Source organism: Carcharodon carcharias, chromosome 19 (genome assembly GCF_017639515.1).
Source record: "Carcharodon carcharias isolate sCarCar2 chromosome 19, sCarCar2.pri, whole genome shotgun sequence".
In the NCBI taxonomy this organism is placed as follows: domain Eukaryota; kingdom Metazoa; phylum Chordata; class Chondrichthyes; order Lamniformes; family Lamnidae; genus Carcharodon; species Carcharodon carcharias.
In genome coordinates, this window is record NC_054485.1 from 88561141 (window position 1) to 88579870 (window position 18730).

Consider the following 18730-nt stretch of genomic DNA (forward strand, 5'->3'; position numbering starts at 1 on the left):
TTTGGTACTGAGGCTGAAATACCAGGAGCCAGTGTCAGAAGGCTGTCCAGCCAACTTGAGGCATCACAACTGAATCCAATCATGTTGGCACCTGCCCTCTATGTGGCCACATTTCCGGCTTAGATGGGAAGCCCCTGGTCACTATGCATCTCCTGTGCACTGAGCCTACCGAGGATGCTTGCCGTCTTGCGCCCTGAGTGCTTCTCTGGCTTCTATTCAGTTCACTGGCTGGGCTAGCGTTTATTGCCCATCCCTCACTGCCCTTGAGAAGGTGGTGGTGAGCTGCCTTCTTGAACTGCTGCAGTCCATGTGGTATAGGTAAACCCACAGTGCTGTTAGGGAGGGAGTTCTAGGATGTTGACCCAGCGACAGTGAAGTCAGGATGGTGAATGACTTGGAGGGGAACTTCCAGGTGGTGGTGTTCACATGTATCTGCTGTCCTTGTCCTTCTAGATGGTAGCAGTCGTGAGTTTGGAGGGTGCTGTCTAAGGAGCCTTGGTGAGGTCCTGCAGTTCATCTTGTACAAACTGCTGGCACTGTGTAAAAACAAATTATCCTCATCTTCCCTCTGGTTATTTTGCCAATCACCTTAACTTTTTGCCCTCCATTTGCCCACCCTCCTGCCACTGGAAACAGTTTCCCCTTGTTTACTCTATCAAAAACCATTCATGATTTTGAACAGCTCCATTAATAATCCCTTAACCTTCTCTGCTTCAAGGAGAACAATCCCAGCTTCTCCAGTCTTTCCACATTAACTGAAGTCCCTCATCCCTACTTCATAAAAAAGCATGAAATGAACAAAAATACCTGCATTTGCATGGCACTTTTCACAACAGCAGGAGGTCCCAAAGTGCTTCACAGCCAATGTATTACTTTTTGAAGTGTAGTGACCATTGTAGAAATCACAGCAGCCAATTGCAAACAGCAAACTCCCACAAACAGCAGTGGGTTATTAAGCCAATCATCTGTTTTTGTGATGTTAATTGAGGGATAATATTGGTCAGTACTGCGGATTTAAATTGTCTGCTCTTCTTTCACTCATGCCATGGGATATTTTACATCCACATGAGAGGGCAGACTTGGTTTAATGTCTCATCTGAAAAAAATGCACATCCAACAGAGAAACACTTCTTCAGTACTTGCCAGCTGACAGTGCAGCACTCCATAAATTCTGCCCTTCTGACAGTGCAGCGCTCCCTCAGTACTATCCCTCCAACAGTGCAGCACTCCCTCAGTACTGCCCCTCCAATAGCACAGCACTCCCTCAATGCTGCTCCTCCAACAGTGCAGTTCTCTCCTAGTACTGCCCCTCTGCCAATACAACATACCCATAGTACTGCCCCTCTGCCAGTGCAGCACTTGCTCAGTACTGTGTTTGGACAATGCAGCACTCGTCAGTACTGCCGCTCCAAAAGTGCAGCACCCCCTCAGTACTGTCCTTCTGAGTGCAGCACTCCCTCAGCTCTGCCCTCTGATAATGTAATACTCCTTTAGTACTGCTTTTCTGTCAGTGCAACAGTCCCTCAGTCTTCCCCTCCAACAATGCAGCTCTCCCTCAGTACTGGCCCTTCTGCAGCAAAGCAGTATTACCCATCTGACATTGCAGTGCTCCTTCAGTAGTGCATTGGAAGTGTTAGTCTGATTTTGTGCTCAGATTCTGAAGTGAGGACTCAGGGGTGAGTGTGACCCCACTGAGGCATGGCCAACTCCACGAAGGAAATGCTGCTGACACCCAACCTGTACGAGCAAGACCCTGACCGGTCACCTTTGCTTACCTACCAAATCCAAGTCACAGTACCACCTTGTCCGCATCCCACCGTATCCTCTCGAGTCCCTTCGGATCCCAAATAAGCCGCAGATCCTGAGGTTGACCTCGTCCTCATCCATAGGCACTGGTCATGCAAGCATGCTCCTCATGTATCACGAAGCCAAAAACTAATATCCATCAACTCCTGAGGCTTGCCCCGGGGCTCCAGGCCTGTTGCCACGTAAGTCAGGTAACAGCCTCCACCAACCCAGTGAATCCACTGCCTTCTAAACACAACCGACTGAAGCTTGCTGTAGCTAAATCCAGACAGGCACAAATCCCCTGGAATTAACCTTTTCTTCTAAACCTGATTTGAGGGCTTTCTGCTTTTCGTTCGCACCAGACCAACTGAGGTAGGCAGGAATTCTGCTGCGAGACCCACATTGACTGCAGAGTTTAGTCAGGCAGCTGGAGCGCTGTTGAAAGACTTATCCCTGGCCCCAGGTTCACAAGCGATCTCTGTAGAAACTCGCACACGTTGAGTGGGAAAGCAGCCAGGCAGGTCGGCACTTGCAGAACAAGAAAAACAGGAACTGGTTCATAAGGGAGGGAAGGAAGTCGGTGTTAGTTTTGGGCAAGGTTACTGAGACGCTGTTGCTGGTCAGCTTCAGATTCTAGGGCCCAGCACCTGTGTGCTCAGTCCTGATTGGCCTGACTCCAACATCGCACTGGAGTCTTGAGGAAATCAGAGAGTCCTTATGTGTCAAATGACAGAACACTTCAGAGAGTTGTGGGTTTGTGTGTTGCTCTAGAGACTTCAGTGCAGTACTGAGGGAGCACTGCATGATCAAGGGGGCAGTGTTCAGGGAATGCTGTACTGGCAGTGGGGCAGTCATGAGGGAGTGCTGCACTATCAGATTTATAGAGTTGAGGAAGTGCTGCACTGTCAGAAGGTCAGTACTGAGAGAATGCTGCACTGTCAGAGAGTCAGTACTGAGGGAGTGCTGCACTCTGTCAGAGGGTCTGCACTGAGGGAGTGCTGCACTCTGTCAGAGGGTCTGCACTGAGGGAGTGCTGCACTCTGTCAGAGGGTCTGCACTGAGGGAGTGCTGCACTCTGTCAGAGGGTCTGCACTGAGAGGGTGCTGCACTCTGTCAGTGGGTCTGCACTGAGGGAGTGCTGCACTGTCAGATGGTCAATACTGACGAACAGCTGCACTGTCAGGGGGGCAGTAGTGAGGGAATACTGCACTGTCAGATTTATTTTTATTCGGTCATGGGATGTGGGTGTCATTGGCTAGGCCAGCATTTATTGCCCATACCTAGTTGCCTTTGAGAAGATGGCGGTGAGTTGCCTTGAACTGCTGCAGTCTATGTGGTGTAGGTACACCCACAGTGCTGTTAGGGAGGGAGTTCCTGGATTTTGACTCAGCGACAGTGAAGGAACGGTGATATATTTCCAAGTCAGGATGGTGAGTGGTTTGGAGGGGAACTTCCAGGTGGTGGTGTTCCCATCTATCTGCTGCCATTGTCCTATTAGATGGTAGAGGTTGTGGGTTTGGAAGATGCTGTCTAAGGAGCCTTGGTAAGAAGGTTAATACTGAGGAGCTGCACTGTGGAGGGGCAGTAGTGAGGGAATGCTGCACTGTCAGTCATTCAACAGTGAGGGAGTGCTGCACTCTCATGCTCAATACCGAGGAAGAGCTGCACTGTGGACGGGCAGTAGAGGGAGTGCCTCTCACTTTCAGATGGTCAATACTGAGGGAGAGCTGCATTGTTGAAGGGGCAGTAATAATGGGGTGCTGCACTGCTAGAGGTGTTGTCTTTCAGGTGGGCCCTCTCGAGTGGGCCTGAAAGATCCCATTTTAAAACAAGCAATGAAGTTCTTATGGAACAGCAGGGAGTCATGATTACAAAAATTGCCATTCATTTCATCGTACCTGTGCCAATACTGGCTACATATTATACTGATGGAGTGACTACGACTGGAGACAGTAAAGGCATTGGTGCGAAAGAGGCATGATGGATTGAATAGCCTCCTCCTCTCCTGTATCACTCTAAGATTTTGTGATTAATCTTGAGTAGACCACTGCCAGCTAAGCTGGAGAGAAAAAGCAAGATGAATGTGTTTTTATTTTACATTCACTTTGAGGTGTTTAAATAGCTGTTAAAAAATATTGGAGATGGGGGTGAGGAAAAAAAAAAGAAATTTGGCTGTTTGTAAAGATTTTGTTACAACTTTACAGGGTCTGATTTGGTACGCTGGCAATTTAACCCCAATAAAGGTGTAAACTGAAGTCTTCACAACACATGCAATCGTTAAACCAATTGACAGCACACTTCTTGTGAATGAGATTAAGCGTGCGCGCATTGTTGCACCTGTCCCTGCATCTGATCTGCAAACAGTGCATGGGAAGGTGGATACCACTTGGACTCAGCACCAGTGAGCAGTTCTGGGGTCAGAGAGGGCAAGAACCTGACAGGGTGTACGCTTGCTTGACCATGTACAATCTGAAACCATGAGGCGATTTTACTCCCCCCCGCCCCCCCACCCCACCCTACCCTTTGTGAAGCAAGGGTGGGCAGCGGGAATTAAAATCCTCCCCTGGAACTGACCCTCTGGCATTCCGCTGTCATCCCACACAGGCTGCCACTTCAACCAGCAGCCTTGAGAGTAGGTGAGACACCAATGTCTAATAGGCAAAAATCCATTGACTGAGTCAAGCAGCAGAAAACAGTCTGTGTGAATCACAACTGTTTTATTGTTGTTGTTATAATTCTGTACAAATACCAGATTCCGTTCTTCCTTTCTGGATCCTCTCCCTATCCAGAAGCCAACACCCCGACTATGGGGAGGGGTGATAAAACAGCTCTTAAGTACAGGCTTCAATGAGTATCACCTGCTCTCAATTCACTCTGAAACTTGTTCTGGTTTACTCTTAAAGGGACCTGCATTTCAAACATTGTCAACTGACACCCACCCAGGAAGCAGCAAGGTCCTTCCTGAAACAGGCAGAACGGGCACCTCAAGACAAGCGCGACTAAACCAGTGGAAGCTGAACCTGTCCTTGGAGGCTGATCCCACTGCCCTTCAGCCCCTCAGACCTGTTCCTGCCACACAATCACATCATGGCTGACCTGTATTTTAACCACCTTGCCTCCAGGTCCCTTGATATCCTCATCAAAAACAAATCCATCATAGCTTTGAAGTTTTTAATTGACCCACCCCACCCCACCCCTCGCCTCGCCTCGACAGCCTTTTTTTGGGGAGAGACAAAGTTCCAGATTTCCACCACCCTTTGTGTGAAGAAGTGCTTCCAAAAATGGCCCGGCTCTAATTTTAAGGTTCTAGCCCCTTGTTCTGGACTTGCCCCATGAGAGGAAGTAGATCTCTTCATCAACTCAATCAACCTCTTTGATCATGTAGTCTGATTTTTTTTTTGCTTCACGAATTTGCGTGTCATCCTTGCACAGGGGCCATGCTAATCTTCTCCGTATCGTTCCAATTTTAGTATATGTGCTGCCGATGGCTGTGATTTATAGGACATTCAATTGGCAATTAATTAGTAGCTGTTTCTACTCTATGTGGACTATTACATATTAAAATGAAGGCTGTTCATCATCCATGGGGCAAGATAAAGCAACTGTTCATTTTAATTATTTATTGAGCTTCCTTGACTGATGAATCTAAATGACATAAACATTGCAGATTAAATTTTAATGTTATGCATATCTAAGGGGACATTAAGTAAATGGATTTGGATAGTCGTGGTTAATTGTCAGTCGCCCCTCTGATTCTACAGGCTATGAGCCCAGAATCCAGCTGATACTACAGTTGCAGACCTGAGGGAGAGATGTCAGGCGAACATTATTGAGGCCGTACTTCACTGTCAGTGGTATAGAACTGAGGGAGTGCTGCACAATTGGTGGGTCACCAGTGAGGGAGTGCTGCACTGTTGGTAGCACAATACTGGGAGAAGGCACTACGCTATCAGAGAGTCAGTACCGAGGGAGTACTGCACTGTCAGAGGGTCACTACTGAGGGAATGCTGCACTGTCAAAGGGTCAGTACTGAGGGAATGCTGCACTGTCAAAGGGTCAGTACTGAGGGAATGCTGCACTGTGGGGGGCAGGACTGAGGGCAGGCTGCACTGTCAGAGGGGTAGTACTGAAGGAGTGGTGTACTGAGCTGCCTTCTTGAACTGCCACAGTGTTGTTGACAGTATTGATGGAGTACTACACTGTCAGAGGGACAGGACTGAGGGAATGCTGCACTGTCAGAGGGTCAGTACTGAGGGCATGCTGCACTGTCAGAGGGGCAGAACTGAAGCAGCATTGCACTGTCGGCGCTGCAGTAATGACAGAGTGCTGCACTGTCAGAAGGACAGCACTAAGGGAGTGCTGCATTGTCAGGGGAGTCATCAGCGAGGGGCTGCACTGATGGAGCTTGGCCTGTTGTTCGAGACATCAGGAGTGAAATTGATCTGCTGGAGCAGTGCTAAATAAGTGATAGTCAATAGGCAGCCAGTTTTACACCATGAATTTTTTTTTCAGTGGGCAAGGCCAGCTTTTGTTGCCCATCCCTAATTGCCCTTGAACTGAGTGGTTGACTCTGAACTGCCATTTCAGAGGGCAGTTAAGAGTCAACCACATTGCTATGGGTCTGCAGTCACATGTAGGCCAGACCAGGTAGGGATGGCAGATTTCCCTCCCTATAGGGCATTAGTGAATCAGATGGATTTTTAAACGACAATCAATATGATAGTTAAAAGTAAAATACTGCGAATGCTGGAAAACTGAGACAAAGACAGAAAATGCTGGAAAAACTCAGCAGCTCTGACAATATTAGTTAGTTTCATGGTCACCATTACAGAGAAGAGCTTCCAATTCCAGGTTTTATTAATTCATTGAATTTTAAGTTCCACCAGCTGGCATGGTGGAATTTGAACCTGTGCCTCCAGAGCATTAGCCTGGGCCTCTGGACCCAGTGACATTACCATGACACCACTGCCTTTCTTCACCATTGAAGTTAGATGGGGTGCAGTACAGGCTGCTGGTTTCATGCCAAAGTTGGAGTTCACACCCACTTGGCCCAGAGGCTGAAAGCTGTTGTCAACAGTTAGAATGGTGCCAATCTGTCCCTTAAAAAGGACTTGGGATTATGAAAAGGCTTGAATTTCTATAGCATCTTTCACAAACTCAGGATGTCCTAAAGTGCTTTACAGCCAATAATATTCTTCTTAACATGTAGCCAGTGTTCTAATGTAGGAAATGTTTTGCGCACAGCAAGATCCCACAAACAGCAATGTGATGATGACCAGGTAATCCTTTATCTTTCAGTATTATTGGCCGAGGGCTAAATATTGACTGTGACACTGAAGAGAATGCCCCTGTTCTTCTTCAAAATAGTACCAGGCAGTCTTTTAGATCCATCTGAGAGGGCAGAAGGGGCCTCAATTTAATGCCTCATCCAAAAGACAGCACATCTGGCAATTTCAGTACCGCCCTTCCTACAATGCAGCACTCCCTCAGCACTGACTCCCTGACAGTGCAGCACTCCTTCAGTCATGTCTCTCTGAAAGTATGGAACTCCCTCAGTATTATCCCCCTCAACAGTGTAGTGCATCCTCAGTACTGAAGGTCAGCCTCGGCAAAATACTAGTGGGAGAATTTTTTTTTAAATAGTACAACTTTACATTTTGGCAGAAGAAGCAGAGGCAACAGGTGGAAACTGTTGTGATCTGGAACGTATCAGATTCAATAGTAACTTTCAAAAAGGGAATTGGATAAATACTTGAAGGGAAAATATTTGCAGAATAGTTGTGAAAGAGTTAAGGAGAGCTCTTTCAAAGAGACTAGATAGGCCAAATGGTCTCCTGTGTGTATCATTCTATGGTTTTCTTCCTGCTCAGCAATAACTCTGGAACATAGGGAAAGAGAAAATGGAAAAGGCAAGAGTTGACAGCAGTCAGTGGTGAACAGCAACACAGGCAGTAACCTCTATCACATGAAAATGATGGTAATTCATGAAAGCTCTTCTGAGCCCCGGTTCCAGGGATCAGTTAGTTTGCAAAGAACAGAGCAAAATTATGCAATTGTGCTCATTAGGAGGCCCATCCTGTGTGAACAGTTGAAGAGGAAGATACAAATTCAGAGAAGAGAAGTAACTCACAACCGGGTATCCATTATTCTACACATAAACAATCTGAACCCCTCGATTAGATCCCAGTCTGTAACTCACTTCCAGGTATCCATTAATCTATACATAAAACATCTGAACCACTCAGTTAGATTCCAGCCTGTAACTCACTCCCAGGTGTCCATTATTCTACATATAAACAATCTGAACCCCTTGATTAGATTCCAGTCTGTAACTCACTCCCAGGTATCCATTATTCTATATACATAAACCATCTGAACCCCTCGATTAGATTCCAGTCTGTTACTCACTCCCAGGTTTTCATTATTCTATATGTATAAATCATCCGAACCCCTCAATTAGATTCCAGCCTGTAATTCACTCCCAGGTAACCATTATTCTATATATAAACCATCTGCACCCCTCGATTAGTCTGTAACGCATTCCCAGATATCTATATAAGAATCTCACTTTAAAAATCTCTCAGCGATCTGCACTGTGGCTTCAGCTCTTCACTATATTTATCAATGACTTAGTTGCAAGAACAGACAGCTGTATATCCAAGGTTGCTGGCCTCGCTATATTAGGTAGCACAGTAAGAAGTGTAGATGTGAGTAGGAAGTTGTAAAGGAAAATTGGTGGATTAAGTGAGTGGACAAAACTGTGGCAGGTAGAATTCATTGTGGGGCAGTTGGACATCATCCACTTTGGAACAGGGTAAGAGAGATTGGAATATTTTCTAAATACTAAGAGGCTCATGACTGCAGTGGAGTGGCAGAGAGATTCGAGGTTCATGCACAGAAATCACACAAAGCTGATGGACAGGAACTAAAAAGGTAATTTAAAAGGCTAATGGTGTACTGCTCTTTATTACAAGGAGGGGCTGGAATGCAAAGGGGTGTATGTTCTGTCACAGAGCTCTCATCAGAGCCCATCTGGAGTAACTGCATTCAGCTCTGGGCCTCAGGAAGGACAGATTAGCCTTGGAGTGGGTGCAGCGCAGCTTCACCAGAATGATACTGGGGCTAAAACATTTAAAGTATGAGGACAGATTGCAAAGGCTGAGCTGGTATTCCCTCGAAAACAGAAGATTAAAGGGTAGTTTAGTAGAGATGTTTACGATGATTAAAGGATTTGATAGGATTGATGCAGAGAAACTATTTCCTCTGGTGGGGATATCTGAAGCAAGGGGGCATAATCTTACAATTAGAGCTAGGCTGTATGCGATGATGTCAGAGATGTCACACAAGGGGCAGCAGAAGTGAAAATCTGGAATACTGTCTCTCATAAAGCTGTCAAGGATGAAGGTCAATTGAAAATTTCAGAACAGCGATTGATAAATATTTGTTGCATTACGATATGAAGGGATACGGAACAAAGCAGTTAAGATACAGATCAGTCCTTATCTATTTATTTTTCTTCCTCCAAGGGATGGGAGCATCTCTGGCAAGGCCAGCATTTATTGCCCATTCCTAATTGCTCTTGAGAAGGTGGTGGTGAGCTGCCTTCTCAAACCGCAGCAGTCCATCTGTAGGTGTACCCACAGTGCTGTAAGGAACACAGTTCCAGGATTCTGGCCCAGTGACAGTGAAGCAACAGCAATATAGTTCCATCTCAGCATGGCGTGTGGCTTGTAGGGAAACTTGCAAGTGGTGGTGTTGCCATGCGCCTGTTGTCCTTGTCCTTCCAGGTGGTACAGGTCTCAGGTTTGGAATAGGAGGCTTGGTGTATTGCTGCAGTGCATCTTGTAAATGGTACACACTGCTGCCATTACATGCTGGTAGAAGAGGGAGTAAATGTTGAAGATAGTAGATGGGTTGAAAATAATGCAGACTGCTTTGTCGTGGGCGGTGCCAAGCTTCTTGAATGTTGTTGGAGTTGCACTCATTCAGCCAGGTGGAGAGTATTCCATCACACTTCTAACTTGTGCCTTGCAAATGGTGGACAGGCTTTAGAAGTCAGGAGGTGAGTTACTCTCTGCAGAATTCCCAGCCTCCGACCTGCTCTTGTAGCCACAGTATTTATCTGGCTAGTCCAGTCAAGTTTCTGGTCAATGGTAACCCCCACAATATTAATAGTGAGGGATTCTGCGATGGTAATGCCATTGAATGTCAAGGGGAGATGGACAGATTCTCTCTTGTTGGAAATGGTCATTGCCTGGCACTTGTGTGGTGCGGATGTTACTTATCAGCTGAAGCCTGAATGTTGTCTGAGTCTTACTGTGTACAGGCACGGACTGCTTCAATATCTGAGGAGTTGGTACTGAGCATTGTGCAATCATCAGCGGACAACCCCACTTCTAATCTTATGATGGAGGGAAGGTCATTGATGAAGCAGCTGAAGATGGCTGGGCCAAGGATACTATACTGAGGAACTCCTGCAGTGAAGTCCTGGAACTGAGATGATTGGCCTCTAACAACCACAATCATCTTCTTTTGAGCTAGATATGACTCCAACTAGTGGAACGCATTCATCCTAATTCCCAATGACTCCAGTTTTGCTCAGGTGGAGCAAAGGGCTTAAGAGGCTGAATAGCCTCCTCTTGTCTCTATGTTCCAATTTTGTGTGTTTGTTATCTCTAAGTTTATTATGTTGGAATCATTATATGAATACTATGACAGAACTGTATGTTTGCTAGAGGAAATCCATCCTCCAGCAGGATTCAGTGAATAATTCATCTGTCCCTTTCATAACACTAAAGTTTACAGGGTCCCCATCACAGAGTTACATCAGAGAGGTGAGGGTTGTGTGTTCAGAACTGGCAACATTGCAGAAACACTCCGAGGGTTGCAGTGAAAACCAACGATACTAATTAGAAACCTTGTCACGTAGAGGACCAGAATCCCTCTTTCAACCTACAAATGTACGAATTAGGAGTGGGAGTAGGCCATTTGGCCCCTCAAGCCTGTTCCGTCATTTGATAAGATCGTGGCTGATCTGATTGTGGTCTCCATTTTCCTGTCTATCCCCTAAACCCTTTGAGTCTCTTGTCAATCAAGAATCTATCTAACCCAGCCTTAAAAATATTTAATTACCCTGCCTCCATTGCTGACTGGGGAAGAGAATTCCACAGACTCTCAGCCACTGACAGAAACATTTCTTCTTATTTTTGTCTTAAATGGGCGACCCCTTATTTTTAAACTGTGTCCCTTAGTTTTCATCTCTCCACAAGGGGAAACATCCTCTCGGCATCCACCCTGTCAAGTCCACTCAGGATCCTGGGGGACAAGTTTCCTAAATGTGGTTCAGTAAGATCACCTCTCATTTTTCTAAACTCCAATGGATACAGGCCAACCTATCTGACCATTATCCATAAGGTAACTCCTTCATTCCAAGAATCTGTCAAGTGAACCTTCTCTGAACTGCTTCCAAAGCAATTATATCCTTTCTTAAGTAAAGAGACCAAAACTGTACACATACTCCAGATGCAGCCGCACTAAATCCATGTACAATTGTTGCAAAACTTCCCTACTTTTATATTCCATTCCCTGGCAATAAACAACAACATTCCATTTGTCTTTCTAATCACTTGCTGTGCTTGTGTATTAAATTTTTGTGATTCATGTACCAGGACACCCAGATCCCTCTGTACCACAGAGTTCTGCGATCTCTCTCTATTTATATAGCATACTGATTTTCTGTTCTTCCTGTAAAATTTTACATTTTCCTACATTATTATACATCAAATAAGAGTGAGGGCCTACATTCAGAACAGAGTACACAAGAACGTACGGATGAGCATGGATTACTTATCAGCATGTGAACCCCACCAACCAGACAGTTCAATAGCATGGCCATATTTATAATGGCCATATATCTTAAGCAGGTTACAATTCTGAACCAACTCAAAACTCCTTGAAGGGGCTCATTTGGAATGGAATCACTGTCCGAATGGGAATTGAATAATCCTCTGTCCAGCAAACTGCCCTGAATAGTAGACACCTCCATTCATAGCAAGGTTACAAAAGAGTATAGGAAGGTAGAAACAGAGCATAACTATCTGCAGTGACATAGGACAGAATTGTCTCTAGCTAAAAAATATTTGAGGGTCAAGACTATTCCTGCCGGCTTAATTTTACAGGAGGTGGCCATGTAGTCCGCTGTCCCTGCGTTCATAAGAACATATGAACATAAGAAACAAGAGCAGGGGTTTGCCGTTTGCTCCCTCATGCCTGCTCCACCGTTTAATAAGAACATGGCTAATCTGATTGTGGCCATAATTCTGCTTTCCTGGCTGCCTGCCCCCCATAATCCTTGAAGCCCTTGTAAATCAAAAATCTGTCTAATGCCACTTTGAATATATCTAATGACCCAGCTTCTGCTGTTCTCTGGAGTAGAGGATTCTAAAGATTAACAATGCTTTGAGAGAAGAAATTCCTCCTCATCTCTGTCTTAAATGGGTGTCACCTTATTCTGAAACTCTGGCCCCTAGTTCTAGAAGCCATGAGGTGAAACATCCTCTCAGCATCAACCCTGTCAAACCCCCTTCAGAATCTTATATCTTTCAATAAGATCATGTCTCATTTTTCTAAATTCAATGAGAATAGGCCCAACCTGCTCAACCTTTCCCCATAAGACAACACAATCATCCCAGGAATCAGAATTACCTGGAAAAACTCAGCAGGTCTGGAAGCAGCGGCGGAGAAGAAAAGAGTTGACGTTTCGAATCCTCATGACCCTTCAACAGAACAACATCTATCCCTCAAAAGAGACCATTGGAGGGAAAAGTAATCTGATTATTATCACATTGCTGTTTGTGGGAGCTTGCTGTGTGCAAATTGGTTGCTGCAATTCCTACATTGCAAGAGCGAGTGAGTCCATTTCAAAAGTACTTTATTGGGTATAAAACGCTTTGCGATATCATGAGGTTGTAACAGGTTTCATAGAATTACAAGCCTTATAATTCCTGGAATATAAAAACTGTTGGATGAAGGAAGGCCATCTGTTAGCCACCTACAGTCCCGATGTCACATGATACAAGGACGGAATTGATGACCAATCACAGCAATCAATTTCCATCACAGTGTCTCTAACGGACCCAGGCACGAGGTGAGGAACATCCCAGTGCCAACGAGATTAGCTCCAAATTTACCTGTTCCTTCCGAACCACTCCGCTCACAACATGTCATATCTCCAATTGCACAGATACTGGAGCCCAAAATGTTATTTGCTGGGAGAAATGTCTCTAATTTACATTTAAATGAATCATGATTAAACTTCCATCATCTCCCTGGAAATCTCGTTCCATAGATTGACCATTTGCTCAGTGAATTATCTCTTTCCACAGGATTTGCATCAGGTTGCCGGTTGTAAGGGACTTCATTGTGTGTCCATCCTGTAATAATAGAGTTCAACTGAATTTCAGGCCAGCTCGCAATCACATTCATTCAAAGCAGTGGATTCAGGCACTAAATAAACTCTTTTCAAACAGCTGCTCCACATCCTCCTGACATCTCGCAGTTTCACTGCCAATGAATCGCTTTTTGTAGAGCGGTCACGACCCATTATACCGGCAGACACAGCAATCAGCTTGTGCACAGCAAGACCCCACGGCGGCAGTGCTATAAATGAGCAGTAGATCAGGTAAGTTGGCCAGAACACGAGGAAAGGAACCCTGCACTTCACTGAATTTGCATCTATCTTAACGGGGTCCCAATTTAACATCTTATCCAAAACACAGCAACTCCCTCAGAACTGCACGCAGCTGTCAGCCTGGATTATATGATCAGCTCCCAGTTTAGAGTTAAGTCCACGACCATTTGCCTCCTCGGGTAGCAGAAGTGGATGGAGAAATTGTAGCATAGGATGAAAAAACAGGCGATAGCAAATCAGTCGCCCGTTCTCATCCAATTTTCTTTCTCAGGTACAAGGGGAGATTTTGTGGCGCAGTGCGTAGCATCTCTGCCTTTGACCTTGAAACTTCATGCCTTAGGAAGGTGTGTTCACAGTGTGGCCAACCTATAAATCCTTCCAACATACACCAATGTCAGGCGGCAAGAGCAGGAGAGATTCCTGGCCATCCACGTGATGGAAGGAAATTGGAGTGACTATTCAAAGCTCCGGCCTACAACATGCATGTAAAAGTGCATGTTTGCCACAGCAACACCCACCCCTCAGATTGCTGCCAACAGCATGGGTTCGATTCACCATTCTGGCTAGGGTGGATTCGGGACCTGCCTCCTTGCCCTACCTGAGGTTGTGGCTGTGGGTCAGATCTGCCCTCTGGCAGAGAACTGGAAAGCGAGATATGAGATGGGAAAGGTCTTTGGTCCAAAACTGACGAGTTATATAATGAAATTGTGTGAAATGGGTGGGGTTCGAAACGGATGAGATGCGAGACTGGCAGCTGATTGGCTGTCTGCTTTGTGCCCAGAGAGTTAAGTTGAAAAGGACGTGACAAGCTTTTGCCGTCGGATGAATGAACGATAAAAATATAGTGGAACGAATTTTACTTCTGGCCGACAGTTAAAACGGGCGATATTCACCGCTGATGTTACATCCTGACCGGGTTTTTTGTTAGTTGAAATCTCATAAAATTTTTTCTTTAAGTGTGATCACTATCATGTCGCCAGTAAGTGCGCCAGTCAACTTGTGCACAGCATGATCCCACACAAAACAGTGAGATGAATCAGCAGATGAAGCCAATGGAGTGTTAAATTGGGCAGAGGACCCAATTGTGAGCCAGGGTAGATTGAATTAGGGTTTATCAGCTCACGGTGTAGCATTCCCACTGCCAGGTATCAGCCAGGAGGCCAAGGAAAATGCAAACATAATTTCCCAATGGGATGCTGAGTCCCTGGTGCGAGGATAAAAGACACCAGGGCAGCCTGCAAGGGGAAAGTGTCATAGCCAAAGTCCATGGCATATGTTGGAACTAATGACTTAGGAAGGAAAAGTGTTGAGGAAAAAGATTAAAGAAAAGGATGTCAAAAAGTAGTAATCTTAGGATTGCTCCCATGTGCCAGTGAGGTTAGAAATAAGAAGATCGTGCAGGTAACTGTGTAAGTGGAAAAGTGGTGCAGGCAGGTGTGTTTCAGATTCTTGGAGTATTGGGACCAGTTCTGGGGGGATGGTGCACTTGTGCAGGATGGAGTCGCTCCCGAACAAAGCTGGGATTAATATCCTTGATGAGAGGTTCATTCGTACTCTGGGGAGGGTTTAAACTAATTTGGCAGGGGAGGGGGGAACCAGAAAATAGCAGAAAGGAACAGAAATGAAATCAGAGGGGGGAGAGAAAGAGAGAGGTAAAATTCAGTTAAATTCGAAATATCCCAAAAATAGCAGGGATCAGATTGAGGAAAATTAGCAAAAAAGTGACAAACTGGGTGTTGAATTGTGCATACATCAATGTTTTTAGCATAACCAGTGAGACTGGTGATCTGCAAGCACAAACTGCCACATGGGATTATATCATGGCTGCATTAACAGAGACATTGATCAAAAGCAACCAGGATTGGATTCATTAATATTCCTGGTTGCCAAGTATTCAGGAATGATAGAAATGGAAAAAAGAGGGGAGCGTGGCAGCACTGATTAAGGATGATGTTACATTTTGAAATAGAAAGGATATCCTGGATATATTTGGCTTGAGCTGTGGAACAGAGGGAGAGCTCTTACATGACTGGGATTTCATTTTTTTTTACATAGAGCTTCAAACACTGAGAAGGAGACATTAGAGCAAATTTCAAAGGTATGGAACAAAGGGAAGTGATATTCTCTCCCTCTCTCTTCATGCAGTTTCTTTGTCAGCTTATGGCTTATATCATGATATGCCTACGGGGCAAGGTGAGGAAGCAGGCCTCAAGAACTACCTCAGCCAATACAGGGGACTGAACTTGAGCTATTGGTATTGTTCTCACCACATCCGAGCTGTCTAAGCTAACCCAAACCCCACAGTAATACTAGTGACTTTAATGACCCTGATATGGGCTGGGAATGGAATGAAAGGGATTTCTGATAGGTGTACAGTAGAAATGTTATGATCAATTCATCCTCGATCCAACAAGGAAAGAAGCAGTGTTGGATCTGGTTCTGGGATACGAGGTAGGACAAGTGAAGAGAATTGAGAAGTAGGGAACTTATACTTTCTCTGTATTGAACCTTAGATAGATGACATATACAGTTTTGCATTCAGTTCTGGTTGCTATATTATAAAAAGGATATAGAGGCACTGGAGAAGGTGCAGTTGTTTTTCAAGGAAGATAAGTAAATGTATGGCTCTTTGCATCAGGAAAGGATTGACAGGCTGGGTCTCTTCGCTTTTGAAACAGAAGGTCGAGGGGTGGCCAAATAGAGGTCTTTAAAACTCAAAGACTTTTACAGAGCAGATACAGTGAAAATGTCTCCTCTTGTGGAGAAGAGCTTAGCTAGATGCCATCAATATAAAATGGTCACCGAGGAATCCAATAGGGAATTCAGGAGAGAACGTCTTCACCCAAAGAATGTGGGGCTCACTACCACAGGGAATGTCTCATGTTCTTATGTTGAGGTGAATAGTACAGATGCATTTAAGTATATGAAAGAGAAGGGAATAGAGAGTTACGATGATAGATTTAGATGAGGAAAGATGCTCCAAGTGGAGCATAATCACCAGCATGGACTGGTTGGGCTGAATAAGACCATAAGACCAAGGAGCAGAAATTAGGCCATTCGGCCCATCGAGTCTGCTCCACCATTAAATCATGGCTGATAAGTTTCTCAACCCCATTCTCCCGCCTTCTCCCCGTAACCTTTGATCCCCTTACCAATCAAGAACCTATCTATCTCAGTCTTAAATACACTCAATGACCTGGCCTCCACAGCCTTCTGTGGCAATGAATTCCATAGATTCACCACTCTGTGGCTAAAGAAGTTTCTCCCCATCTCTGTTCTAAAAGGTCTTCCCTTTACTCTGAGGCTGTGCCCTTGGGTCCTAGTCTCTCCAACTAATGGAAACATCTTTCCCACATTCACTCTATCCAGGCCTTTCAGTATTCTGTAAGTTTTAATCAGATCCCCCCTCATCCTTCTAAACTCTATCGAGTATAGATCCAGAGTCCTCAAACGTTCCTCATATGTTAAGCCTTTCATTCCTGGGATCGTTCTCGTGAACCTCCTCTGGGCCCTCTCCAGGGTCAGCACATCCTTCCTGAGATACTGGGCCCAAAATTGCTCACAATATTCTAAATGTGGTCTGACCAGAGCCTTATAACGCCTTAGCAGCACATCCCTGCTTTTATATTCTAGTCCTCTCGAAATAAATGCCAACATTGCATTTGCCTTCCTAACTACCAACTCAACCTGCAAGTTAACCTTAAGAGAATCCTGGACTAGGACTCCCAAGTCTTTGCACTCCAGATTTCTGAATTCTCTCCCCATTTAGAAAATAATCTATGCCTCTATTGTTCCTACAAAAGTGCATGACCTCACACTTCCGCACATTGTATTCATCTGTTTCTCTGCTGTATATCTCAGTGGAGAGTGTTACAGTAGGAGATCCTCTAGCTAAGAGTGACCAGAGCATGAATTGGCTTTTAAGCAATTATGGGAAAATATTGAAGGTAAAAATGCTCAACTAGGAAAGAGTTAATTCCAATGGTTTAGGTAGGGGCAAAGCAGTGACGCAGCAATGGGAGCATTCAGGGCAGAGATAATTTACGTACAAACTAGGCCTATTCCTCTGAAGGGATAAAGGTAAATTATCCAAAGCTAATGCACCTGGGTGACAACGGGAATAAATAAAATACAACAGAAACTGGAGGCTTATGTGGAGCTCGCTACCACAAGTCGGTCAGTTGTGTCAGGAGTACGATTCAATTTATAGCCAGGAAGATTATGAAAAGCACAGGAAGGAATTTGAAAAAAAATTAATACAGGAAGTAAAGAGAGGTCATGAGAAAAGAATTAAATTGAACTCTAAAACTTTGCATAAACACTAGTGGCAAATGTGACATCCTCATTCAAGCAAGGCCAGCCCTGGCAAATACAGGCCAGGTAGTTTAATATCAGCATTGGGTAAGGTTTTTGAAACAATAATCTGGGGAAAGAATCAAGAGATACTTGGACAAGTTTGAGTTCATTAAGAAGACTAGCACGGATTTGTAAATGTCAGATCATGCTTGAAGAATCTAAGTCAATTTTATGATGAAATAACAGAGAAGTTTGATGAAGGGAATGCGGTGGATTTTGTCAATAGGGATTTTACTAAAGTGTTTGACAACGTAGCACATAGAAGGCTGGTTAACAAAATGGAGGCTCAAAAACAGGAGGGCCCAATTGGATAAAAAAAAAACATTGGCTGAAGGATAGAAAGCAGCGAGTCGGGTTAAAGGGTTATTTTTCAGATTGGAGGATGCTAGTCAGTGGTGTTCCTCAAAGGTCAATGCTGGGACCATTGGTCTTTTTGCAGTGCACAGCAAGTTGTGCACAGCATGATCCCACACAAAATAATAAGGTGACACACCAGTTGAAGTTGATGAAGTGTAAAATTGGGCAGAGTGCCCAACTGTGAGCCAGGCTAGGTTAAAATAGGATCTATTAGCTCATGGTATAGCATTGTCTCTACCAGGTATTGGTCAGGATGCCAAGGTAAATGCAAACATAATTTCCCAATGGAAAAATAACTTGGGCTTTGGGTTACAAAATAAACTTTCAAAATTTTCCGATGATACCAAACTTGGGGGTGCAGCAAACTATGACGGTGACATGTATCGCTTGCAACAGGACACAGATAGGCTAGCAGATTGAGCAGATAAGTAGCAAATGCAGTTTAATAAAGAGAAGTATGAGATAATGCATTTTGGGAGAAGAGATAGTGAGGGGCAATATAGACTTAATGGCACAGTAAGGGTGCACAGGAACAGAGGG

The 18730-nt window shown here is 44.7% G+C and overlaps 1 protein-coding gene and 1 non-coding gene across 11 annotated transcripts in view; both read right to left on the bottom strand.

Annotated features, from left to right (window-relative positions):
• LOC121291513 (ral guanine nucleotide dissociation stimulator-like) overlaps nt 1-18730 on the bottom strand; it is a 167380-nt gene that overhangs the window by 86441 nt on the left and 62209 nt on the right. The window contains exon 2 of one of the 10 annotated variants that reach the window (XM_041212815.1): nt 12978-13446. The exons of 6 other annotated variants lie outside the window; for them this stretch is intronic. Coding sequence is in view for 1 of the 4 variants with exons in the window: in XM_041212808.1 (XP_041068742.1) it covers nt 1780-1887 (108 nt within the window). In the remaining 3 variants the exon portion in view is untranslated. Of the gene's footprint in view, nt 1-1775; nt 2461-12977; nt 13447-18730 lie in introns of those variants that run through there. 3 more of the 10 variants (XM_041212814.1, XM_041212808.1, XM_041212816.1) reach the window with 3 other exon arrangements.
• Nucleotides 5176-5279, bottom strand: LOC121292022. The gene has a single exon (XR_005946148.1). It is a non-coding gene; the product is annotated as a U6 spliceosomal RNA (small nuclear RNA).